At 32.1% G+C, this 23,485-nt stretch overlaps 1 protein-coding gene across 2 annotated transcripts in view; it reads left to right on the forward strand.

The window, feature by feature from the left end:
• LOC114339437 (uncharacterized) overlaps nucleotides 1–23,485 on the forward strand; it is a 138,700-nt gene that overhangs the window by 57,337 nt on the left and 57,878 nt on the right. For both annotated transcript variants that reach the window (XM_050654717.1, XM_050654718.1), the window contains 3 exons: nucleotides 6,076–6,258; nucleotides 14,929–15,159; nucleotides 22,918–23,371. In XM_050654717.1, the coding sequence (XP_050510674.1) occupies nucleotides 6,076–6,258; nucleotides 14,929–15,159; nucleotides 22,918–23,371 (868 nt within the window). The remainder of the gene's footprint in view (nucleotides 1–6,075; nucleotides 6,259–14,928; nucleotides 15,160–22,917; nucleotides 23,372–23,485) is intronic.

Genomic DNA, 23,485 nt, shown 5'->3' on the forward strand with positions numbered 1-23,485 from the left:
TTAAGAACACTGAAATTAAAAAGCAGATTTTTAAATCACTTTTAACAATAAATTATTAAAGTTATAAAATAAATACCCATTTTAAAAATAATCAATACTTATTTACGACATCGAAACTACCCACTTACAAATCACAACAAAAATCCAGGTCCGGAAAAGGTCCGGATTAACAAAACAATATAAATTAATTGTAACCTTGAAACAACACACTCTATATTGAAATTTTCAAAATCCGTTTGCACATAGGTGTGAAAAGACCACAAAAAACTAAGTTTAATCGTTCGCTTCAATTTTTTGGCCAGACAATTTAATGAATTTAATTTTGAAATTATGTCGAAATTTTTAAGAACTCTGGGAACTCATAATAAAAATTTCGATATATGTAATTTCAAAAGTAATGTCATTAAATTGTCTGCACAAAAAATAAAAGCGGGACATTAAACATAGTTTTTAGTGCTCTCTTCAGGTGTGCAAACGTATTTTAAAAATTCCAATATACAGGGTGTTTTTTCAAGGTCACAATTACTTTGTATTTTGTTGTTAATACGGACCTGGATTTTTCTTGTGATTCGTAAGTGAGTCCTTCTAACGCAGTAAATAATAACTGATTATTTTTAAAATTAGTATTTAGTCATTAACATGAATGATTTATTATTAAAAGGGCTTTAAAAACCTGCTTATAGTCCAAGTAATGAAGCTTGAAATAGAACAAAACCTCGCAATTTTTACAGAATGGATCGATTTGCTTGAAAATTTGAAAATAAGTAGTGGATAGTCCAAGGATCAAAATCTATATGATGCCGAAAGGCGCTTTTACAATGGGGGTGGTTGGCACCCTCTATTGGGGGTGGAAATTTTTTATTATATTTTGACCGCAAAAGTTGGTAAAAACGTTCATTCTAAGCAAAAAATGTTCTATACTTTTTTTGATAAAATTAATAGTTTTCGATTTATTCGCTATCGAAAGTGTTAGTATTATATTGAAAAATCAATGTTTTTAATCATTTTTCTGCTAATAACTCCAAAAGTTTTCGTTTTATCAAAACAACCTTACTTAATAAAAATGTACTATTTGAAAAAATAAACAAAACCGTGTTTTTTTAATTTTCTTTAAGACCAACAGTAATCAAGATATTTTATTATATGTTAGCTCTCCTTTGTCAAATGTTAAATATTGTAGTTTCAAAGTCAAAAGACGGGAAAAATATTCATTTTTCGAGAATAACTTGTTAAAACTAATTTAAATAATTTAAAAATATCTATCTCTAGAAATAAAAAAGAAGTCTCTAGCTCAAAAATTAAGTGACTTATAATGAAAAGAATGTCAGTCCCTATTTTTTTCAGCGCAAAAGTGGTCGGAAGCAACCCCGTAATTACCACCCTAATTAAAACTAGTCATTGACCTTATTTGGTCTTATTTATTTATGTATTATTAATAGGTTCGAGAAGTTTGACCGACTTAGAATGATTCGTTTTTAAAAAAATGAAGTTAACAGCGATTAACGAATTTTTGTAGTTTGGAAAAAATGGCCCTTTCTTCTGAATAGAAAGATTAGCATCAGAGATGTGAAAAAATATTTAAATATTAAATTGTAGCTAATTTAATTTCCAAGAATTTGGTATGAAAAAAATTTTTCTATGACAAAAATTAAGTGAGCTATTGACAATTAATACTTATAATAGCATGCAAAAACCACCTTTACCAAACCTTTCAAAGTCACCTCTTTTTGTGACTAAGATATTTAATAAGATTTAATATTAATGGGCTTGTAGATCTTGTAAAAACCTACAAAATTCTTTTATACCAAACTTTCTAAGATACAAAATAAAAAAGTTACGGTTAAAAAATCAACATATTTTTTTGGGAAAAAAAAAAGGAGAAATCCAATTGTAAGCATAATAATGTAAGCTAGCGGTGTTTTTAGTCATTAGCCTTATTCATTCTTCTTTATTTGTGTATTATTAATAGATTCTAGAAGTTTGACTGGCTTAAAATGATTAGTTTTTAAAAAACTGAAGCTAAAAGCGAATAAAGAATTTTTGTAGTTTTGTAAAAAATGCCATTTTCTTCAGAATAGAAAGATTAGCATCAAAAATAAGAAAAAATGTTTAAATATGAAATTGTAGGTTATTTAGTTCTTAAGAACTTGGTGTGAAAAATTTTTTTCTGCGACAAAAATTGAGTGAATAGTAAATGAGTATACTATAGAAGAACATTGATTTTTTCCATATAAAACTAACATTTTCGATAGCGAATAAATCGAAAACTATTAGTTTTATCAAAAAAATGTATACAACATTTTTTGCTTAGAATTAATGTTTTTATCAACTTTTGCTGTCAAAATATAATAAAAAATTTCCACCCCCGAGATGGGGTGGCAAACACCCCCATAATAAAGGCGCCTTTCGGCATCATATAGATTTTGATCATTGGAACATCCACTACTTATTCTCAAATTTTCAAGCAAATCGATCCATTCTGTAAAAATTGAGGGGTGAAAAGCTTCGGTTCCTGGACTATTATTAATTTCAGGGTTCTCAAAAATTTGAATTTATTTAATTTCAAAGTTAATAAATTTTTGCACAAAAAATCAAAGTGAACCAATAAACTCGGATTTTTGTGGTCTTTTCAAATGTGGAAACCAATTTTGAAAATGTCAATATACAGGGTGTTGTTTTAAGGTCACAATTACTTTATGTTTTTTTGTTAATCCGGACCTGGATTTTTCTTGTGATTAATAATTGGGTCTCTCCAATGTGGTACGTAAGTATTGATTCATTTTAAATACCTACATATTTAAAAGAAACTCTCCCCTACTGCTCGGTCATAACTCATATTCCTCAATTTATTGCTCGGATCGCAATCATTTACAATTACTGCAGGATCGCAATCATTTACAATTACTGCAGGTCATAATTCATAATCCCTCCGCTACTGATCGGTCATAAAAAATAACACTATCTGCATATTTCGTTTTTTATTTTTTTTAAGCATAAAAATGTAATATGTAATAAACAAAAATATAATATGCCGACAAGTTGAATTTGAGGGTAATACGATATTTTTATCGATCACAGTTTTAAGTAACATGAATCATTTTTCACCTTATTTTTCTAATAATGTGTTTTTGTAAAGGCATAACTTTGATTATCAATTTCGTATCGCCGCTTATTTAGTCTACCAAAAGTTATCAGAATTTAATGACAAAGACAACGCAGTTTTCACTCGGGGTGTCGACTATGCTAATATTTTTATTTATCATAATAAATTGTACTTAGGTACCATCCGTATTTGTTTCAGATACGTCCATCTCGCAAACAAAAACAAGTAAAATAAACATCTGGCGCTGAGTCGCGCGTCCCACGGCCCAAGATGTACGCCGATGACAAACGTTCCCAAGCGAGACCTGCGGACGCATGTACTGATAGTAGGATGCGCAAAACTGTCTATGCAGTTCGCCGGTGCAGGTTGTGTCTCGCTTAGGATCAATTTGCGCCGGGGCTAACCCTGGGCACTAAGTGCTCCGGGGGGCGTATTTACGTTTCCGTGTTCGTTTCAAGACCGGGTAGTTTTGAAATCGGCACGTAAACGGCGGAGCATATCTGCTTTCAAACAAGTGTGCATTTCAAGACGTTTAATTTTGAAATGCGCACTGGTTTGTAAAAGAACTTCGCGCCTAAAATGATCACAAATACGTGTTAAGTTGTAACATTGCTTGCTTGCTTGGTTATTGGCCTTGCTTTATGCAATTTGGCCAGCTCGATCAGGTTGGAGGTCACGATGTTGACTGGCTCATGACCATGCTGGGCCCACCGAATATGTCTACTTCTTGATTTTTTGAAGTAAATTGGCTATGGTGATAACTTTGACTAAATATTTACTTTTTGTACAAGGTACAATAACAAACACAATCTATTAGTAATAAGCATGAATTAGAAAGTTGTAGCTAGTTGAGCATTATAATTTTATTCTGTTTATGCTAAGAAACTTCATAATTGCTTTGATTGATTGTTTATCTACGTTATGTAAAATTGAATATATTGTTATCGGGGTTGGAAGTCCTTTATTGGCGAAAAAATTGTAGATATCCCAGTTTGGAATGGAGTTAATAGGGCATTAAAAAATATGTGATTAAGATTTTCTATGGACCCACATTCGCAATAGGGATTGTCTGTCAGGTTCATCCTATGCAAGTTTTCTTTTGTTAGACAGTGCCCTGTACGTAATCTAATTGTAGTGATGTGTCTTCGATCAATGAATGGAAAAATGGCAAACCATTTATTTTTAGGAAAGGTAGGTTGTACTTTCCGGTATTGATAGTCTTTGATTTTGATTAGGTTGTTCTATTTATTTCTGAAATCATCATACACTTTAGATTTAATGTCAGTATATATGTCTTGGACATCGAGGGACATGGCCATTGGTATGTTCAAATTTCTTCCTATATTAGCTAGAGTGTCAGCTTCTTCGTTACCCGGGATATTTGAATGTCCTGGTATCCATGCTAATCTGATGTCAAAGCCATTTTCAGTTGCATGAACTATAAGTCTTTTTGTTTCAATAGGCCAAAACTCTGATATATTTTTGACTGCACAACTGCTGATTTTTTCAATTGCACTGCTGGAATCCGAAAAAATAATTATTCTGAATAAGTTTTTCCTAAGTGCTAATTTAATCGCCTCATAGATTCCTATAATCTCCGCTTTACATATGGAGAGGTGATTTGGTAACTTTGAGTTGTATTTGATGTTGATATCTGGTATACTGATTCCAAACCCTGTTGTAAGTTCTTTCTTCGATGCATCAGTGAATATAAAGGTATGAGTTGCTTTGTATTTTCTGTGTTTATAAAAAATTGTTCTTTGATCATGGGATCATTTTTTTTAGATTCAATGGGACTGTCTTCACTATACTACACAGTGTATTATAAGGGACTTCATAGCAAGGGAAGTTGTTTGACTTATAAATGTCCTTGAGATATGGCATGAATTCAGCTAAACCTGCTATCAAAAGTTGTAACATTATTTTATTTTATTTGAACTGTTTATCACAAATAGCTCCCATGTGCAGAATAACAAATTATCATTCATTGGATCTGTCGAAACAAAACAATTTTGTTACCAAAGTTACCTTCTTTTTTTCTTTATAATGTTTAAAAAAACTCAAAAAGTGCCAAAATATCTAGTCAAAATAAACTATTACGATACGTATACATTTTTTAGTAATGCACAACAATAGGTACTTACAGTGTTCTATTAAAAACTATTTTCTATTTTTCTAACTTCTATTTTTGCAGACAGTTTAGAAGCACTGCAACTAAGCTTGTAGTTACCATTTTCTTCAAATGAGTTTTATTCAAACAACAGAATTTCAAAATCTTGAGAGATATTAGTAAAAATACTTTTAAACTGCTCCGTCACGTTTAAATAATTGATTTAAATACACAACAACACAACCCTCAAAGCTAAGTTGATAAACAACACGTGCAACGAATAGACCTAGTTCTATGCACTTTGGTAGAATTCCAACGCCACGTGTTTCGGTACAAACCCGTGCACATTTCGGGGGTTGGCTGTTTCAAATCAACACCTTTTTGGAACTAAATATACATATATCGCCGTTTCGGTGTCCGTTTCAAAACCGCAATGTCTTGAAATGAACACGTAAACGGAAATACGCCTCCGGGGGTCGATTCTGACGACGTAGCCGTGTTCAGCAGCCCCAAAAACCCATTAGTAACAAAATCTGGTCATTATTTTGACATGTTAATACACTTTTAGATGCATTTTATGCACTTTAAAATGCAATTATGTATTTCCACAAATTTTTCTATAGTAGACTTTTTTCCTGATATCATTGTGAACACAGTGCAAAAAGGTTGCAAGTCTCTAGGTGCTGTATTTAAAAATCGATATATTCCGGTGTTTTGAGTAGGTTAAATGCCCTGATCTATCTGTACCGAATTACATTTTGATTTTATTTTATTTGATCAGACTAGATTCCGTGTTACAATTTTTACTATTACAATCTTATGGACTTTTTTAAATGGTCATGATGTATTAATCTTTTTGTAGGCATGGACCAGATACCTTACGTTTTCTATGGTTTATGTTTTAAGCATTTCTTGAATGGCAGCTGCAGAAGAAAAACATGCCATGTTACTCATCATATATTGCACGACATCTTCGTTGCGAAATGTCGAAAAGTAAAGCCATCTACGAAGTTGATTGAAGCGTACGAATATAGCAAAAAATACCGTAAGTATTGTTTTTAAAATTTTGAATAGTAGTAGCTGGTCATCATCAACACGTACGTGTCCACTGCTGGACATAGGTTTCCCTCCGCTCTTTCCATCTGTCTCTGTTTTGTGCGGCTCGCATCCAGTTACCGATAACAAGCTTCAGATCGTCGGCAGTCGGCCCATCTGATTGGTGGGCGTCCTCTGCTCCGTAGTGCTTGTAGAGACACCCAACATCTGGCGCTCCATAGCCCTCTGAGTTACGCGAATCTTATTCACTACCTTTTATGCGTGTGTTAATGTTTCCGCTCCATAAGTGAGTACAGGCAACACACACTTGTCAATGATTTTCCGTTTCAGGCATATTGGTAAGTCCGATTTAAATATATAGTTCAGTTTACCAAACACTGCCCAGGCTAATCCTATTCGACGTGGGAGCTCGCACTTCTAGTTATCTCTTTCCAACCAAATTTCATGTCCCAAGTACTTATTAGATGCACTCTGCTCAATATCTATTCCATCAACAACAATATTACGATTTAACACCAGATTAGTCTTTATTTGCGTCTTGTTGATGTTAATCTTTAGTCCAACCTATAAGGAAGCGTGATAATTTGTTCAACATTATTATTGTATCATCCATATGATCGGCTATAAGGACGATGTCATCTGACAAAATCTATTTCGACCAACCTTCTTCTTTACACGGATCATATTGTAAATGTTTTCGTGGACAGTTTACAGGTGGATTCCATTTATACTGATCTGTCCAAAGCCTTCGATAAGGTAGATCATTGCCTTTTATTGCATAAATTGGAATGTTTTGATGTGAGTGGTAAACTTCTTTGCTGGTTGAAAACTTAATTGCGGCACAGGTCTTTATGTGTCAAACTGAACGGTTTCACTGAACGGCATAAATTTTTTTTAATTTTTAATTTTTTTTTTAAATTTTGCAATAGATTGTTACTGTTTTTTTTGTTTCTCTTCATTATTTTTATTTATATAGACGATTTATATCATTTTAGTAAATAGTATTTGTTATTTGTTATTGTTCTTATTTATGATTCTTGTAAGCTTTGTCTATAAAATTGTTAAACTTTTCATGACAATAAAGCATATTTCTATTCTATTCTATTCTACACTTCTAATGAGTATTTTCCACTCTCAGGAGCCTCAGGGGTCCCACTTGGTTTACTGTTTGCAGTTTTTATTGACGATGCTATTAAATCATTGACTGACTGCGAAGTGTTGGCATATGCCGATGATATAAAGTTGTTTTGTTCTGTTCGAAATTACTCTGATTGCGCTAGGCTACAGAAATCTCTCGACTTATTTGCGAATTGGTGTGATAATAACAGATTAGTCATTAATCGTGACAAGTGTCAGGTTATCCAGTTTCATCGATCAGTGGAAATGGTAGATTTTATCAGCTAGGGTTTATTAAGAGGCATACAAGAGATTTTCATAACATTTCTTCGCTGAGAATTTTATACTGTTCTCTGGTCCGATCTCAGCTTGAAAATTCCACTATCATCTGGTCTCCCTTTGCCCAATCCTCTGTTCAAAAGTTGGAGAGAGTGCACTTTGCCTTTAAATTACACAGACCTTACTCATATTCTGATATGATGAGATATAGTCCAGAGAAATAAGGTTTTTGTCGGGACACAACTAGCAGCCAGTTTGTAAATGGATATTTTGGATACTATATACGTAATACATTATAAATACAAAAATGCCCGTCACAGTTCGGACGAGAAACTTAGTTATTAACAAATAAGAGTCAAAAATGGCAGTTTTTTCATTTAAATCACTACAGGTAAAAATAGGGTAATTAAATATCTTATTTATAATATTTTTCTTTTAGTAGATGAGCCAAGGTTTAAAATGGCACTTTTTGAATTTTCGTCCGATCATTTGTTGCTTCGGATATTGCAAAATAAAACTAAAATTTGGAAAATAAAAAATTTGCTATAACTTTTGCGAAAATTAATTTAAGACTTTCATATTGCAAGAAAAGTTGAGTCAAACATTCCGTATAATGCACAAAAAATTTTAAGATTCGTCAATTAGTTTAAATTTTATTCAATTTGTTTTTCGCAATGTTATTGTTTAGAAAATAATAATGATATAGCAATTCTGTGGAAATCACGTGCAAGAAGAATAGTTGTATTTACAAAGTATTAAAAAAAAACCAATAAAAAGTCGTTTTTATCACTCCGAAAACAGTTTAGTAATATAAAGTCTTTTTTGGCTTATAAACAATTTCAGTAGCTTTGTTAATATTGACTATAGAGTAAATCTACTTTAGGATTTCAAAAGCTGGTATTTTACACGAATTTTCAGAAAAAAGTTTTCGCCTAGGTTAATTAGGGTCAAAGTTAGCCACTTTTATTATTTAATTCACAGTTACTTCTATATGCATCAAATTCTCCTGTAACAGTGTTATTTATCATACTACTCCGAAACGGCTTGGCCGATGTTTATGAAATTTTACACGTATATCCTATTCGCGGTGTGCAAGTACTTGGAAAGGGAAACGAGAAACGACCGTGCGCGAGTCGCGGAGAAATATTGCAACTATCTTAAATTGTCAAATTGACGTATATTTCATACCTTCTGTCATTGACGCAGCAAAATTAGGGTTTACCCTTTTAAAGTTTCAGCAAAATTATATATTGCTCCACAATATTGATATGATATGCAATTTTTATATAAAGGTAAATTTATTTACCTGATTTTATTTACTACATACAATTGTTTACGTTTGCTAAACATAACCTGCATCTTATTTTTTCTTCTTATTATTTTTTTGGACTATGGTCTTGACAATTATCCAGCAACCAGGACTAACATAATTGGCCAATATAATTAAAAGTGCGAATAAAAGTACAGAGCGTAGAAATAGAGGTCGCTTTGCCGAACTTGCACGGTCCCAATAGGACGGAGAATAGGTTTTAATCTATTTTTATACCCATAAGTTATAAGGGGGGTCACCCCCTTGACATTTTTTTTTGGTACAAAATTATCTACCTTAATTTTATATTATGTAGAATACATACAACCCTTAATTTCCACTCTTCTATCACCAACCCCTATTTGTTAATAGCCATCTATATATTTACATCTATAAAATTCTCCTGTCACATTGTTAGTTTTCATACTCCTCCGAGACCGCTTGACCGATTTTTATGAAATTATATATGTATATTCGGTAGGTCTTAGAATCGGTCGTAATCTATTTTTCATATCCCTGGGCGATAAGCGGAGTTCCTCCTAACATTTTGTATTGTTAGGTGGGAATGTGCGTACATAACGTACTCTAGAAGTCTATGAGTACATACAAATTTAAAAAATTATGATCAAAATCCATCAACAAGCTCCGGCGATATTAATCGTAGCATATGTTTGAAGAATCAGTTTCATTTTTTGAGTGCACGGATTTTAATAATTCCCCTCCATTGACCACGAATCCGTTCCGTTAGGACGCCATTTTTAAAACTTTATTAACCACTCTATTGACGTTCAAAGTTTACTTAAACTTTTACACATAAACTATATACCTTCAACTTCAAAATGGCTCTAGTTATGTTGCTTAATTGTTATAAACAAAGTAGCCGTCAATGAAATAAAAAAAAGTGGCTAACTTTGACCGTAATCAATCTAGTCAAAAAGTTTTTTTTTTTGAAAATTCGTATAAAATACCAGTTTTTCAAATCCCATTGTAGTTTTAGCCTACAGTCAATATTAACAAAGTTATTAAAATTGTTTATAAGCCAAAATGACCCTATTTTAGTAAAATGTTTTCGGAGTGATAAAATAGTTATTTTCTTAACAAGTGCAGAAAGTCATTCTTTTCCGCACGCGACTGCAGTTTGCCGAACGACGCGAAGCGGGAGTTCAGCAAGCAGTCGAGTGCGGAAAAGAGACTTTCTGCAAGAGTTAGGAACAATATTTTTTCTAAGAGTCTTTAAAAAATTACCAAAATTAATTTAGTTAATATGAAAATACATACACAAATTAATCTTTGACAAGGTTGTCAAAACCAAACTTTCAATATAATTAGTTAGCATGAGGACGATCTTGGTTTCCATGACGATGATTCAAAACGACTGTTATTGTCTACCGATTTGACTTTCGAATATTATGTCAAAATAATTTTATTTCATCGAATTGTCGCGTTAATTTCATTAAAACAGGAACACAATAAGATATATTTGAAATAAATTAGTAAATAACATCTAAATATTAGTTTATTGCATGTATTATAATTACTTTAAGGCCATATTAACATATCTAAATTAACACGCGTGCGGAAAAGTGAAACTTTCTAAACTAAAATGCGTGCGCGAAAGTAGACATTTTTGTACGCTCGTAGAAAAATGACTTTTTAATGATTTTTTTTAAATGCGTTGAACATATGACTATTCTTCTTTCATACTATTTCCACAGAATTGCTATATCATTATTATTTTCTGAACAATAACATTGCGAAAAAAAGCTCTTTGGGATAAACAAATTGAATAAAATTTAAGCTAATTGACAAATCGTCTTAAAAATTTTTATGCATTGTGTGGATTGTTTAACTCAACTTTTCTTGCAATATGAAAGTCTTAAATTATTTTCGCAAAAGTTATAGCAAATTTTTTATTTTCCAAATTTTAGTTTTATTTTGCAATATCCGAAGCAACAAATGATCGGACGAAAATTCAAAAAGTGCCATTTTAAACCTTGGCTCATCTACTAAAAGAAAAACATTATAAATAAGATATTTAATTACCCTATTTTTATCTGTAGCGATTTAAACGAAAAAACTCCCATTTTTGACCCTTATTTGTTAATAACTAAATTTCTCGTCCAAGCTGTGACGGGCATTTTTGTATTTATAATGTATTAGGTATATAGTACCCAAAAAACCCATTTGCAACCTGGCTGCTCAAGTGTCCCGAACATGGTATATTTTTGCCTTATTTCCCTGGTGTAATACTTATAACTTGATCCTCTGTCTACTAGACGAGTTAATTTCGATCTCATCTTCATTTTTAAATTGGTTAACGGAGTGATACATTCACCTGAACTGCTTCAATTGGTTTGTTTCCACATTCCTTCCCGAGTCCTTCGTGAGAATACACTATTTTTTTTACACTATTTTATATTCTTTTTCGTCGAACTAATTATTCTGTGAATATAGGTCTGGTCAGCCTTCTTGCTCATGCTAATCGGTTGCCTCATGAGACAGATTTTTTTAACTTGTCCTTAAGTGCATTTAAACAATCTCTGAAGCGTTAAATTTAATTGTAATTCTATATACATATTTATTTTATGATTTTGTATTTTATTTAGTATTTGTTTGTAATGTTTATAAATGTTGCTTAATTGTATATTTTTTGTCAATGGGCTTGCCCCGTTTATTAACAATAAATAAATAAATAAAATATTTACATCATTGATTACCATATTTAATTTGTGTGCGACGAGGAATGAAAGAACAAAGCTTTGGTATTTTTTTTCGCAAAAGGGGAAATCGCGGGAATCACCATTGTCCGTGGGTGGAAATGTCAGCTATGATCTAAATAACACTGACACTACCGACAGCAAACAGATAAATCCTTTAAGTTAAGAAAACCAAGACGATATAATAATTTTGAGACAAGCTCTACTACCGCAACAGTGTTGCCGACGTTGCCGTTCTCTTTTTACATGAAGTTTTTAGCGGCATTATCAAACGATCTTGTTTTTAATTATTTATTTTTTAGTTGTCGTTATGTAATCTTCCTATTTTCTAATTTGTCGAATTTCTAGGGGGAGGGGCAACAGCCCCTCCCTCCCCATGCGTGGCGACGCCCATGTCCATATCCAAAGTATAGGAGTGACAAGAATAAAAAACCGCTAAACGCCGTAAAAATGAGTGGCGCATACAATATTTCAGCTACAAAAGATCTGATATGAATATTACGTGACACGAAAATATATTTTTATTTTGATGCAAAACAAAATTCTAGTTTTATTTTAAAAGATTTTTCCATAATATTTGCTAGATTTGAAGTAAAACGCGCCACAAAAGAGTAACTTTGATACCGTTTGAATTTTGAAACTCTTTTGTGGCGCGTTTACTTCAAATCTAGCAAATATTATGGAAAAATCTTTTAAAATAAAACTAGAATTTTGTTTTGCATCAAAATGAAAATACATTTTCGCGCCACGTAATATTCATATCATATCTTTTGTAGCTGGAATATTGTATGCGTCACTCATTTTTACGGCGTTTAGCGTAAAATCGTTTATTTTCAAAGTTATTTATAAATTAAATGTATGAAGTTGAACGCAATGTTTCTTGATTACACGTTAAGCTTTATAAATGGTCGCCTTTGTCGCATTATCTCCCAAATGATCTAGTGTCCATCGAATGTACACTCGATTTTTTTTCTTTCAATTGCCAGATGACGCTAGTCACCTAATCCATACACGTGGGGATACAATGTGGGGATAAGCTTTCATGGTTGGTCACTTCGAGTAGAGAGCAGCAGGCCTAGGCCTCTCCGATGATGACTCCAATAAGAGTCGAAAATCGTCGATTCAGAGTTCTGGACTGCGCTCTCTATTCTAAGTGAAAAATAAGATTGTTTTGCCTTCGCATTGCAACTGAATAAAAATGGTATACATTTTTATTTTTATTTTATTTAGTGTTACTCCTATAAAGTAACTAGGACCATTTTCCATTGGAACTTTACCAAGCTGCAGACGGGGGTTGTGAATTGCATAGTGTAGAATTCCTTCCCTTTTGTCTTTACTGCAGCATCCATCTGGCTTGCATATTGTAGAAGCCTTGGAGGTGTCACCAGGGAAATGGACCAATAAGTTTTCATTTTAAAAATCTTTTAGTAATATTTTTAATATTTTTTAATGTTATTAATGTTGCTATTAGTATTGAAAACTTTACCTTTCTGATTTTTTTTTCTATTTTAAATAGATTAAAAAAAATATTGGGATGGCCGGTAAATGAACTCGGATTGCCCGTTGCCAGATCAAATTTAGCGTCGTAACCATTATGTATAACTACATAAACCATTTCGGGAATAATCGTTAATTGGAATATACTTTTGTAGCTTAATAACTTCTAAACGGCATAACCGATTCTGATCACTAAACATGAGTTTTAAACGTATTGACAAGTAGTATCTGATGCATCTAAGGTCAAGTATGATAACTGAAGCTATTACAGGAATTATTGAGCTTGAAAAACCGTTTTTTCCCATAGGAAATAGATTTGATCATACTTATGAAGCCTATAACTTAAAAATTCGTATTTTCCCGAATATGAGGTATATACCATTAGATTCGTCTAGAGTTCTTCTACAAACGCTCAGTTATTGGCGCAGTTCGTAGGTTGAAATTTGGAGTAATTGTCGAAAAACCAACATTTTCAAAGTTTAGTTTTTCAGTTTTTCGGCTATACTGAGCCGTGTGTATGTCTGATCCTGACGGCTTAACTCACCATTTGAAAGCTTAACTCAATACTATTGATTTGGTGTATTTGCGGTTCTCGTGTCCCTTCTTGATCCGAAGATATATACCCCCAAAAAATATGCCGTTTTGTACTTACTAAGTCCTATAGTCCTACATACGGTCTGGATCCCACGTATGAAAAAAAAGTTGATTAATAGCAAGCTGAAAATTTGTTATTAGCTTAAGGATGTCTAGTCGGACAAACATTGATATATGGGAATACTGGAACAGGGGAAGTTTTAATTGTGGAACAGGTTAAAAATTTGGAACGGTCAGACCTCGAAAACGGCACATGTATTTTGTCCGACAGAACAGACTTAAACTCTCCGAACAGAGATTAAACTCTCATGCAAAAATCAGACTACTATTTATCACCAAATGGCCGTTTTAATGAGTGGAACATGTAGAATATATCAAATGACAGGAATTAGGACAGGAGATAAATAGCAGTCTGATTTTTGCATGAGAGTTTAATCTCTGTTCGGAGAGTTTAAGTCTGTTCTGTCGGACAAAATAAATGTGCCGTTTTCGTGGTCTGACCGTTCCAAATTTTTAACCTGTTCCACAATTAAAACTGCCCCTGTTCCAGTGCTCCTATATATCAAAGTTTATCTGACTAGACATCCTTAAGCTATTAACAAATTTTCAGCTTGCTATTAATCAACTTTTTTTTCATACGCGGGATCCAGACCTAACATGTATGTACATACATATCCACAAACATTTTCCCTTTTTTAAATAGAAATTGAGTCATATTTCTGAGCTCGGTAACTTTTGAATGGTATAACCGATTTTCAAAATTAGACATGGGTTGGAAAGGTAATTATCAGTACTATTAGAAGCCGCAAAGGTCGGACTTAAATTTTCGAAGTTTTTGGGAGTTTTGGGGACGAGAACGAAAAACAGACCCTAAATAGGACGGGCCATAAAATCCACACCCTTGGACCAAAATGGATGGTTGACATATGAATGGGTGAGTCTTTTCCTGAACTTCGAGATGGGAGTTGGCCCAATTTTCAGTTCAGTCAGATTTAGAAAATCGAAAATTTTGTGTATATGTGTATAGTGTCGCGTGTAGGGGGATTGTGCGCCACTGGCGAGAACTACCGTTCTCTGGTAATAAAAGATATCTAAAGAGAATTGAATTATTTTCAAATGTAGTATATATTTATTTTTTTATTTTTAGCGGTGTTGTTTGAAGCTGCTCATACATGTTTTATAGATGTATTTGCTTACTTAAAACTAGAAGAGCAGTTGATCAATTGTGTCTTCGATTTTATTACGATGCAGCACAAAATAGACTTTCCGAAAGCAATAAGAAAAGTCGTCGCAGCTCTAAACAATGGTTTTACTATTACGTTAGAAACTTTCGACAAGATCGAACGTAGAGTGGATTTAAAGCAGTACCCGGTTTTAGGTAAGTTGTAATTGTTTTATAATTCTTCTTTTTTCTTCATGTGCCTTGCTCGATTATCGAGCGTTAGCTATCAAATTGGCCATAGTAATTTTGTTGACGGCAGTTCCGAAAAGGGATGCAGAGGATCTGTTAAACTATTCTCTCAGGTTTTTAAGCCATGACGTTCTTCTTTGCCCTGGCCCTCTTCTTTCGTCTATCTTGCCTTGTATTATTAAATGGAGTATATTATATCTCTCTGGGTGTCGCATAACATGGCCAAATTATTCAATTCCGTGACTTTTCCCATCCGATGCAAAATAACTTCGTTACGAACTCTATCCACCCAACTTATTCGTAGGATTCTCCGGTATACCCAGATTTCAAAAGCTTTCAATTTCTTGAAAAGAGTGTCTCTTAAAGTCCAACCTTCGACACCGTACAAAATAGTAGAGAACACATAACATCTCACTAATCTAATTTTAAGATTCAAAGTAATGTTTTTTCCACATAAAAGTTTCTTTATCATAAAGAATGCAGCTCTGGCCTTTAAACATATTCTAATTTCTTTGCTCATGTCCCAGTTCTCATTTAGTTTACAACCAAGGTAGGTGATACACTGTTTTACACTCATGGACCAAAATATCGAATATTTTGAAGTTATCATGTGAAGTGAAGATTTTTGTGCTAATCCTTAGCTCTCCCAGTGTCATAAGCATAATAGATGTATGACTGTAAGTACCTAGAAACATGTAACTAGTTTTGTAAGTACCCAGAGATATACAAATTGAAAGTGCCTAAAGAGGGGTAAGTGATTTGGCAAGTAAATGTACGAGGCTAAAGATTCATAAATGATTAATGTCTTGGAACTTTTCTTTTTGTTCAAAATGCACTTGATTTATTAAAAAAACTGTTAAGCAGACAACAGACATTAAATACTTACATTAAAATTATTTTCACATACATGAAGACCCTGAGATTGAATTAAAATGTATTTAATGTGCTTTCAACATGCATGTAACCTCTTCATTAAACGCCGTGTCTTATCGACTGGTAATCTAATAAATATTTTATTGGGGGTTTTAATGGTTGTACTTTAACACAATGATACTAAACAACACTTCTGCCGTGCTTAGCGAAAACGCCGTATCTGCAAAAATCTGAAAAAATTAAATTTATACATTTTTCTAACCCAAATGTGCATATGTATCAATCTTATTTGCTTACTAAAAATGACGTAAGTTAAGCCAAAATACATTAAACACAACGCATTTTATGCCGTATCTGCAAAAATGTTCATGGATACTTAGAATAAATGCGTCATCTGATAAATACTTAGAAAAAACGCCGTATTTAAAGGTCACTTGCCGCGTTTATCCTAAGCAGGCACTAGATGCGGCATTCTGCCTAAGCATGTGACAGATTTTTACAGCATGTGTAAAATTTTTAATAAGGTTAGTTTGTTGCCATTTTTCAACGAGAACGGTTGTTTGATATAATTTTTTAAATATGTCAAATATACTTTTTTGTAAATATGTGAACAATGTTAATCCTGCAGAAGGCTATTTTTTCGTTATCAACAGAAAATCTAAACACATATGTTTGAGTTGTTGGTGATCAAGAAATAATGTTTGGTTCTAAAAACAATGCGGTACTACTAAGTGAGACAAATACTTCCACTAAATGTGGAGTTTCCTGAGGTATAGCGAAGTTTCCTATGTGTATGTATATTGTTGTTGATGCGACATTGTATTATTACGTTACATCAGGCATTTTAAACAGCGCAAATTTTATAAAGTTTGTTCGAAATACAAATTTTGGTAATACGAAGTATTTTGGTCGCCGTAGGTCGTAGAATTTCCAAATAAAAAATGTGGTATAAAAGTACTTAGTTAAAACAATGTCTAATAATTGATAATTAAAAATAAACTTGATCGTAAATGTTAATCGTTTCTGGAATGTTTTTAATTTTAAAATGCAAGAAACGCCCCTTATCGGCAAACTTATTAATTCCATAATTATTTCTAGCACTTTTTTTGTCCATTTTCATGACACACTTTTATAAAAATTGTTTTTTATTCTACTTTTTCATCGTTATATTGTATTTATTATAAGTAGACTCCCTCTATAACGATAACTGAAATGGTAGACTAATTACCCCGTTATACGCGGATCTCGTTATATCAGACAACAATAATATTGTGCATACATATACAGTTGTCTAAAATATTAACTTTCTATAGTGATGCCATTCGGAGCAATATAAGATGCTAAATATTGTCTGCTCGACAATAAGGCTTCGCCATCATAAATTATAAATTTTTTTACAATATTCAGTATCGGCCAATAGATAAACAGAACAGGAATAAGTTTATTATAGGTAGGCGGTGGATTTTTATTAAAGCACTACCCTCGATAACCGCACAGATGTTGGGAATTTATGTATACAGGTACCTAGTTAGGGTATTTACTTATAGCCATTACAGCGCTAAAAATAGATAAAGAATCATAAGGATACATATTTTACGATTTCATTTTTCCTCGTTATATCGAAATATGCCGCGTTATAGAGGTGTTCAGTTCAATAGGAATTTCATGGGACATCTAGTGTACCTCGTTATAAGCGAAACCTCGTAATAACCGTGTTCGTTATAGAGCGAGTCTACTGTATTATAAAATAAGAAAATGCTTAGCGCAATCGCAGTACTGCATTCTTCCTAAGGAGGAAGAAGTTAATTTATGTAGTATACTTAGAAAGAACGCAGTAACATGAGTTTTTAGAGTAAATAATATATATTTTGCCAATCTTATGTATAAATATGAATTCTATGATATATATCATGTATATAAAGTAGAAAACAAAAAAAATTAAATAGTTTTCAACGGCTCGACATTTAAACAAAAACCGATTTTACTCAAATGTGATCTCTCTGCAGATACGGCGTTTTTCCTAAGGACGGCAGACTTACAGTACTTACTTTTATTTTCCATAGTAAACACACACAAAATTCAATACCATCTCTTCAAAAACTGTATTAAACTCCCAAGTAAATAAAATGATATACAGTGTGTCTACGGATGGGGTGCCCAAGAGGAAAAACTTTTTTATTTTAAATTTTAGCGAAAAATGTCATTCTTGATAAAAAGTTTTGCTTGTTCTAAAATCCCATAAAACGAAGTAAAATTCAAGTTTTTCAAAACCTGCTTAATTTTGTAGCCAATTTTATGTAAATCCCTATAAATTTTTGCACTAAGTTCGAAAACATAACAATAACCTAATGTTGCTAAGCTGCAATGTAGCTTAGTAGCTGTCAACTCCAATAAATAATTTGCGAATTGTCATTATTTTTCGACAAGACAATGTTAAGCATCCAACAAAGAATTTATCTTGTTAATATTGAAGATTTGAAACAAGTAATTATAAATGCAGTCAGAGGAATCACCCAGACATGGTAATAAACGCTTATAAATAATTTAAAACTAGGGTGGAGAGATGTTTTGAAGTTGGTGGAGGCTACGTCGAATAGTTGTTGTTTTATTTATTGTTAGTTTTCCTATTTTTCTGTATTATTGCTTTGTTATTGATATTAAAATTTACTGTTTTCTTTTTGTAGGGTTTTAGAACAATCATCATCATCATCATCAATGGCGTTACATCTCTTCGTGAGTCTTTACCGCTTTTACTATTGCCTTCCATGTTTGTCGGTCCTGTGCCACTAATCCCCATTGTCGCACTTCCATTTTCTCTAGATCTTCTTTGACTGTATCTTTCCACCTTTCTCTAGGCCGCTCTACAGACCTTCTGGGTCAGGTTTTAGAACAAGCAAAATATTAATAATGACAGTTCACAAGATAAATTCTTTGTTGAAAGCATAACATTTTCGAAAAAAAAAAATGACAATTCGCAAATTATTTATCGGAGTTGACAGTTACTAAGTTACATTGTAGCTTAGCAACACTAGATCATGTATTGTTACGATTTCGAACTTGCAAAAATTTATAGGTCTTTACATAAAATTGGCTACAAAATTAAGCAGGTTTTGAAAAACTTGAATTTTATTTCGTTTTATCGGGTTTTAGAACAAGCAAACCTTTTTATCAAGAATGACAATTTTCGCTCAAATTGAAAATAAAAAAGTTTTTCCTCTTGGGCACCCCAACAGTGGACACACTGTAGGTATATATGAGACAGGAGAAATGTCACTGCAAAATATTATGATATGACGTCACAAGGGCTCGCGCGCTTTTTCGATCGTTTGAAATGGTTTAAATACACAGAGGATTTTAAATTTGTTTTTCTACGTTATGAGATTTGAGGCGTGAAATTTTGGAAATCTTATTTTTAAACGAGACTGAACATTGTTATGTAATAAAACAAAAATGTACAAGTTCTCTATTTAGGATTCTGTGAGCGATTTTGGAATAACTAAAGAGGTATGAGTGATTTGGGAAGTAACCAGAGAGGTAAGAGTATGTTTTAAGGTACTAGTACACTTTAGAAGACCAAAAATATAATTTTTTTCAAGAATTTTTTTCTCAGAACCTTTATTAAAAATGAACATAAAACTTTTTACATATTAATATGTAACTCTTCGAGAGTCTTAAGAAAACAAATATATTTTTTTCATTTATGCACGTGCACTAATATTGTAGAGGGCGCAAAAGTCGAGGCCTCGAAAAATGATGGCGGACAGTTAATTTCGGGATTGGGATATCTGAAACAAAAAAATCGTACTGCATTTGAAAAAGGAAGGTTTCTTACGTGACAATTTACCACAATTTGACCAAAAAATAAAAAATAAATATTTTTTAACCACGAAAAACTGAAGAAAAACGGGCGATTTTTTTCACAAAATTTTTTGAAATTTCCGTAAAATCTAATTTTTTGGGAATTGTTCACTAACGGTGGTAAATTGTCACGTAAGAGACTTTCCTTTTTCAAATGCCGTACGATTTTTTTGTTTCAGAGATCCCAATCCTGAGATTAACTGTCCGCCATCGGAACTACTTTTTTCGAGGCTTCGACTTTATCGCCCTCTACAATATTAGTGTATGTGCATAAATGAAAAAAGATATTTTTTTGTATTCTCTAAGAGTTAAATATTAATATGTAAAAAGTTTTATGTTCCTTTTTAATAAGAGTTCTGAGAAAAAAATCTTGAGAAAATGCTTATTTTTGGTCTTCTAAAGTGTACTAGTACCTTAATGTGAATTATTTTGGAAGTACCTGATATGTGCGTGATTTTTAAAATACGTACAGCTCCCGGAGCGAACCATGACCGGTGACGGTGAGAGAAACCTTGTCTGCCTTAAGATTGGCTGGGTGTACGACCGACAAGAGCGTTTTTCACCGACCATGTTTCGCTCCGCGAGTTGGGACTTACGAAATACGAAAAGAACAGAGAGCAGTGCATTCATTGAAAAATACGTGATTTTTTCATTTTTTTACCAAAAAGTCACAAGTTTTAGACATATCCGAACATACCGCAGTAGCGATTTAGTCAGTACCTGAAAGTACCGGAGTTAGAATGTTTCGCTTTTGACCCCAATTAATAAAAACGTGTTTAGGAGATAGTAATAAGTAATAAACTAATAATCGCAATAGAAAGTAACGTAACCATTTTGCCATTATAGGGGAGTGCATATAGATTTTCACTTCGGAAAAAATCAAACAAGATAGAACTTTTTGTAATTTCATTAAGTAATGTTTAATAAACAACATATCAAAAAGTTCTACTCGAGAATTGGGTGCTTCATTTTTTATTAAACAAATGAACTACGAAATTAGATGTTTTTTTAAATAACTCCAAAAATATAAATTTTAGAAAAAAACTGACTTGACCATTGAAAATTTCAGAAAATTTTACAAAAAAAACCTTATATAAAGAATTTTCTAAAATTAAATCTGTATCTTCTATAATTTTTTATTTATAACGCTAAAGTCACCCTTCTCACAAACATTGGCGCACTGTAAACTAGCGTACGGCGAAGTGCACGGTTGAGTTATTTTAATGTAATTCTTTAACTAATGGATCAAATGAAATTTTACAAATTGAACATGAAAGAAGAATAATTAAGCTATCTTATGGTTATAATAAAAAAAAGTAAAATGTATGGGCTTAAGTACGGTGGGGGCGGAAAGTGAGCCTTACATGAATTTTGTTTAAAAATGATTTAAAAATGTCTAACTCATACAATTTTTCTTATAAAACCCTCAATTTTGCACAACTTACCTTTCAAGCATCTTACTAAATGATGTTTTATTCAAAAAAAAATCTTAACAATTTAATTCAAATGATGTGACGTCTCAAAAAATGTAATTTTTGAAATCTTTGTAGTTTTATAGAGTTACCACCACTTTATGTATTACTCAAGTTTGAACAGATCTATTACAGTTTTATAAGTGCTTTTTTAAAGCTTAGGATGTTGTCTTTAAAATGCACTAAATTATTTTACTTTAGAAATGAAATAGACTATTTCTTAATTAAGAAAGATAACAAAAATGTAATACAAAAACCGAAAATTACCAGCTAAAAAATGTTTATACAAAGGGATCAAAACTTTTTTCTGCAAAACTTACCTAAAATACATTTAATAATAAGCTTCAACAATATAATAAATTATTCAGCAAAAAAATTTTTTTTAGCTCTTATACAGTATGTCTCCGTAACTTGGAACCTATTGATAACTTTTTTTATTATCAGTTTTACGAAAAAAAGTTATTCTTTATAAAATACTCTGCATCGTGTATAATCTAAAATGTAATCATCAAATATCAAATTTAATTAATTTTATACGAGGTATGTCAAAAATATGAATTTCACTCAAGTGTAAAGTACCGTTATATATCACAATATCGAAAATTGTTATTAAGAAAAGTTGTTTTTAATTAAAAAATTTGTTTTAGTGTTAAATTACATCCTTCTAATTAAAATATTGTGAATAATAGAGGCACTTAACTCTTAAGAAAAATTCATATTTTTTACATACCTCGTACAAAATTAAAAAAGTTTGATATCTGATGGTTGTATCTTAGATTTTAGACCAGGCAGAGCATTTTATGGAGAATAACTTTTTTTCGTAAAAGTGATAATAAAATAGTTATCATAATTGTAATAAAATGATGATGGTTATCCGTAATTTGAGAAAAAAATTTTTCTTGAAAAAATTGAAATTAGAATAATGTAATTGTATATTTAAACATAGTTTTTAATTTCAAACAACTTTTCATAATAGCATTTTTTGATATTCTGGAATATAAAGGTACTTTACTCTTTAACGAAATTCATATTTTTGACATAATTCGTATAAAATTGATAAAATTTGATATCTGATGGTTGAGTTTTAGATTTTTGACTATCCAGAGAATTTTATGAAGAATAACTTTTTTCGTAAAATTGATAATAAAAAAGTTTTCCATGTGGTTCCTAGCTACACAGATATACTGTATAAGAGCTTCTGTCTACGAATTTTCAAACTGCAATGACATATTTGGATTCCGCATAATCAAAAACAAAATAGAAACATATTTGATCAAAGTAAAATGATGAATTTAACGATATTTTTAAAATTATTTATACAAAACAATTGTTATTGTTTAAACAATTATTAAACAATTAGCGGACAAATCTGCGAGTAGAACTTTTTACTTTAACATGTATATAAACTAACAAAAAAAGTTTTAGAAAAATATAAGCTTGTTTGAATTTTTCCAAAACAATGTATGTTTTCGTTCTAATTGCACTCCCCTATGTTTTCTCGAACATTACATTTTTTTTTCAGTTGAGGCTCTAATGGAGGCACTTTCAATGCAACGTGTGTCTCAAAATTGGTGTATGCTCAGGAAACTGATCCACGTAAACAATTATATTGCCCCAGAAATTGTCAATAAATTATTGATGAGTTTTACGTCTGTAATACCCCTCGACCCAGTAATCTCGCAGAGCATATACGAAGAAATAATTGAAAAACAGTTGACAGATGTATCCAAAGTGTCGCCTAGATTCTTAAATGCGTTGAACAAACCTGTTAACTTCTTCGGAGAAACTGCGTGGAATGGAAACCACAATCCACGTGAGCTTGTTCGCTCCAGATCAGATGAAAGCATCTCTGAAGGTTATATGCCAGGTAATAAGCGCCAGGTTAAGCGCTGTAGATCGAATGAAATGATTTCTGCAGATATTCAAGTTAAGACAGAGGATAGGTATGCTCCATATACATCTAATGCCACGTCACGGTAAGTACTTAACGTTAAATATAGTAATTGGAGTCAGTTTTAAATTATTTTTAGTGTGCACTGTTTTTAAACCAAGTTTTCTTTCTTTTCTATACGAATTTTTACTTTGGTCCC

Source organism: Diabrotica virgifera, chromosome 6 (genome assembly GCF_917563875.1).
Source record: "Diabrotica virgifera virgifera chromosome 6, PGI_DIABVI_V3a".
Taxonomy (NCBI): Eukaryota; Metazoa; Arthropoda; class Insecta; order Coleoptera; family Chrysomelidae; genus Diabrotica; species Diabrotica virgifera.